Consider the following 4804-nt stretch of genomic DNA (forward strand, 5'->3'; position numbering starts at 1 on the left):
GAGAGAGAAGAAGCCATCTAGCTACTAGCTATGGACGCGTAGGTCTATGGTAAACTACTCACTCTTCATCGTAAGGGCAATAGAGTTGATGTAGAAGCCCTCCGTGATCGAATCCCCCTCCGGCAGGGTGCCACAAAAAGTCCCTAGATGGGATCTCACTGGTACAGAAGGTCGCGGCGGTGGAAGTGTTTTCATGGATGCCTCTGTTGGTTTGGGGATATAAGAGTATATAGAGGTGAAAGAATTAGGTCAGGAGAGGCACAAGGGGCCCACAAGGGTTGGTGGTGCGCCCTCCGACCTTGTGGCCACCTCGTGGCTTCCCTGACTTGCACTCCAAGTCCTTTGGATGTCTTCTGGTCCATGAAAAATCATCGCGAAAGTTTTATTCCGTTTGGTATTCCTTTTCTGCGAAACTCAAAAACAGGGGAAAACATGAACTAGCCCTGGGCTCTAGGTTAATAGGTTAGTCCCAAAAATAATATAAAATAGCATATTAATGCATATAAAACATCCAAAACAGATAATATAATAGCATGGAACAATAAAAAATTATAGATACGTTGGAGACGTATCAGGAGGCGAGCCCTTTAACCTCCATCTGCCGCCCACCTCTCTCCCAACTTCTCCATTAATGACACCCGAGCCCCTGTTTTATGGTGTGGCTATGTCTCACTCGACTGAGATTTAAGAGAGAAAAGAAAATCCGAAAAAAAATTGCACATATCTTGATGGAAGATCTGACGAACATATATAGCATCGACTAAACCTTATAGCAAGACTAATATAAATATAATGACGATGAATATGGATAATGATTGTCTTACATATGTAGGAAGATAATTAAAAATGCCACATGTGGCAACGCCCGAAATACACAAGGGCAAAAGAAGAAGGAAGACGCAGACAACGATCTGGGTCGTTGCTCTCTACTTTCTTGATGTGTTGCTGCAGGGCGTGCAAACTAGTTCTCACGGCAAGCAGTGATGATATCTTTCATGTCCTCAATACATTGCTTGGCAGCATCCACGGATTCCTCCACCAGCCTTTCGCGCTCGATGCGGAGCATGGCATTCTCGTCCATAAGTTTCTTGATGATGACGCCCATCCTCTTCAACAAGGCAGTAGTCTCCTCGTGCTGCTTCGCCCTTCCGGTGATCTTCACCCTCAACCGGTCGCGCTCGGTGCGGAGCTTCGCCTTGTCCTCCCTTAGTCCCCGAATGACGCCTATAGCATTTTCAAACGAGACATTCATCTCGTCCTGCAGCTTCCGCAGCCGGAGATACGATCTATCAGGTTATCGAGCATAGCACACATGCGCCTGTGAGAATCCTCGCCTGCTCATGAGACATTTTCCCAGACCGCCGCGGCGTGGGAGGACCTCTCTGCTGCATTCGCGGCGCGGCGGGACATCTCTGTTGCTTCCGTGGCAAGGCCGGACCAGTCTACTACTTTGACGGCGCGGTGGGACCTTTGTGCTACTTCGGCGGCACGGCGGGACCTCTATGCTGGTACGGCGGCATGACGGGACATGTCGGCTACTTTCGCAGAAAGGCGGGACATCTCTCGTGCTTCCGCTTCCATGCTCGGCTCTCCCCGCAATCGGCGATGTCAACACACGACTTGTTCCATCAATCGTGAGCGCTCGTTATTACCATGACGCACGCTTCTTTTAACTAGAATATGTGCCCTTCTAGTCCACACACCTTGATCTATCTAACCGTTTCTGTTTGTTGTGGCTAACCGTAAATAGTTCATCTGTATGAAGTGTATGTCGTTAATGGCACACACCTTGATTTGGCTGACCGTTTCTGTTGTGTTGCGTAATCGAAAGTAGTTCATCCGAGTGAACTGTATGCCGTATATCGCACACACCTTGATCTGGCTGACCATTTCTGTTGTGTTGCCTAATCACAAGCAATTCATCTGAATGAACTGTATGATGTATATCGCACACACCTTCATCTGTTTGATCGTTTCTGCTGTTAAGCTCATCACAAACAGTTCATTCGAGTGAACTGTATGCCACTCATCGCGCACGCAACTATAATCTGAATCATGTTTGATGTCTCCGCCATCACAAACGTTTTGTATCTTTTTTGACGTTTTTTACATCACCGTTTGTGATTAATGCATCGCACACAATTTTGTCGAAGGGTCTCTGGTCGTAGTGTCGCGTTAGCAGCATCCTGTAGTAGTGAGCGCTTCCCCTAATCCGGGACACCGTTAGCTGGGTCCGGTCGTTGACAGGCGGCGAGCTCGGAGCGCCGCGCGTGGAATGGTGTAGGTGCTGGAGGTTCCTCGGGTGGGAGCTCAAGGAAGACGAGTTGCATGAGGCTCGAGTGTGTGAGCCACTGCTGCTGCTCCGGTGGTATGCTGCTTCGGCGGTCTGTACTCTGGGTTATGTTAGGAAATGAGAAAAATTCACTATAGGGCCTATAACTTGCATCGGTGGCCACTTTAGTCCCTGTGATTATAAATACTCGAAATACGGTCACTAAACTTGTTGTGGGGTCACATACGATCCAAAATATGATTTTGTCTACGTATCTGCTGATTTGGCACCGATCCACTGGATCCACTTGAGTGTTGACTGGCCACGTCGTCGCAACAGTATTAATACGCAGGCATTCGAGGGGTTTTTTGCAAATACGCCAAAACTATAAAAAAACGCAATGGTTAGGCCGTCGGAGCCCACACGCATGGGGGCCCTGCGGCTGCGGGTAGGGGACCTAGCCATACGGTTCGTCCTCGCATGGACCGGCCCGGGCACCATGGACGCCGCGGTGGACACCATGGATGGGCCCGCCAGCTCGACGCGCTTTGTCTTTCTTCTTCTCGCCTTCGTCGGCGCCCTTGTCCTTCTTGCCGGGCACGACAGCCTCGACGGGCTTCTCTGCTGCTACTGATGGCTCCCGCCGCAGGAACCGCCTGGCCGGGCCTCCACCCAGCTCTTCCCCCGTTCGATCGCCTCAGCGCAGGGCACCTCGTCATCCGAATCCTCATCGCCGGTGAAGTCGTCGACGCAGCCATCGTGCACCCGCTTGCTGCTGCTGAGACAGGACGCACCACCACAAGGATGTTGACAAGGAGAAGAAGGATGAGCACATGAGCAAGGAGAAGGAGAAGAAGCACCATGCCGGTGAGGACAGCAAAGGAGAAAGAGAAGGAGAGGAAGCACCATGTCAACGCCGGCGAGGACGGCAAGCACGGGAAGGAGTCCAAGGTGGAGCACGAGAAGCTGCACGGGCAAATCAAGCAGGATGTTAAGGCCACGAAGGAAGACGGCGGCGACCTTGTGATACGTTGTGCTCCCTGTCCAGCATCTATAACCAGTCACTAGACTGTATCATGGATTTGTGAAACGTGAGAACTAAATGGTATTGCATCAGTTTGAATTCCTTAATTTCGATTGTGATGTCACTGTGTTTTTAGTCTTGGACCTCTATTTATTTGCTTGGTGTTCTCTGTTTCTAGGCAACTCTATTCATATAGACAGACTTGTAAATGCCGATCTGGCCTAGCTCAGCTTCAGATTTTCAGATTTTTGTTCTGTAGACAGTCTATTTTTCTAGTCTCAAGCTGTAAGAAAGTTCACCAGGCTTCTTTGCTCTCCTTTTTGAGCATTTTTTTTACCTCAGAACTTCATTCATTCATAAACAGCATAAACAAAAGTTACATCATTGATAAACAGAAGTACAATAGAGGAAGGTCATGGATTTTTTCCAAGAACACCAACTCGTGAGCTACAGTATTTGCTTCTCTGTATTCATGAACATACTCCACCTTGGCAAATTCTCTGGAGAGGAAGTAACAATCACTGAATATTGCCACTGCAACCTTGAAGTAGCCTTTCCCCTTCCTGTCCTCATGCCGCCTGCTCGCGTCGGATGGCGACGTCGACCTCTTGTCGGAGCTCCCGTACTCGTAGAGGCTAGGGGAGCGCCGCCGCAGCAGCAGCTCGCTCGCCGAGCTGTACTCCACGGATGGGCCGCGTCGTCGTCTCCTCCCCTGTCGCGACGACGGTGTTGAAGGACGAGTTCCTCGACACATGCAGCTCGTCCTCCGTGGTGGAGTAGCTGCTCGCCCCGTACTGGGCCGCAAAATCCTCGATGAACGAGAACAGGTCCGGCCACGCGCCGACGTGGCGCGCGGGTGAGGGGCCGGCCGTGCTGCACTGGTCGACGGGTTTCTTCCTGTCCGGGTCGTGGTAGGAGTAGAAGAGCATGGCCGAGCAGGTCGCGCACCTTGGCGCTCGTGACGGCGAAGCCGTGGCGGACAATTGAACGAGCGTGAAGCAGCTGGAGCAGACGATGAACGGCGCGCCCTTCGTGTCCTTGGCCTGGCCTCCGGAGATTGGCTGAAAAGCTCGGAGAGGTCGCCTTTCAGCTCGTCCACCGTCTTCAGGATCTTCTTGTGGAGGGGGCTCATCTTCTGTGGCGGGAGAGCATGGCGAGGAGGAGGGCTAGGTGCCTTTTCCTCGGCAACAGCTGGCACCGACGCCGCCGCAGCATCATCTCGCCGTCTACAGCTCACCGCAGCCGGTGCAGATCGGGAATCCGCGACATGATCAGGCATTGGTGCAGCTTCTCCGACAGCCACTTTGCTTGGACTGTCCTAGGTGTGTGCGCGGCGGCGGCGGTTAACATTTGAGAAAGCATAGGCTTTCTTACACCTCCTTCTCTAGCCATTCATTTTTGCATCGTGATTCGTGCGAGCAATTTTTGTTTTTTTGTTTCTCCTAAATAGAACAACATATGAACTTGAAACTTTGTAGGACAACAAAACATTCTAACTAGAATGTGGG

At 51.1% G+C, this 4804-nt stretch overlaps 1 protein-coding gene across 1 annotated transcript; it reads right to left on the minus strand.

Annotated features, from left to right (window-relative positions):
- Positions 1-3897: 3897 nt before the first annotated feature.
- LOC123099810 (uncharacterized) lies at positions 3898-4471 on the minus strand. Its single transcript, XM_044521891.1, has one exon. It carries the CDS (start codon positions 4223-4225, stop codon positions 3932-3934), a length of 294 nt encoding a protein of 97 aa, XP_044377826.1. The 5' UTR covers positions 4226-4471; the 3' UTR covers positions 3898-3931.
- Between the last annotated feature and the right edge of the window lie 333 nt (positions 4472-4804).

This window comes from Triticum aestivum, chromosome 4D (genome assembly GCF_018294505.1).
Source record: "Triticum aestivum cultivar Chinese Spring chromosome 4D, IWGSC CS RefSeq v2.1, whole genome shotgun sequence".
Classification (NCBI taxonomy): Eukaryota; Viridiplantae; Streptophyta; class Magnoliopsida; order Poales; family Poaceae; genus Triticum; species Triticum aestivum.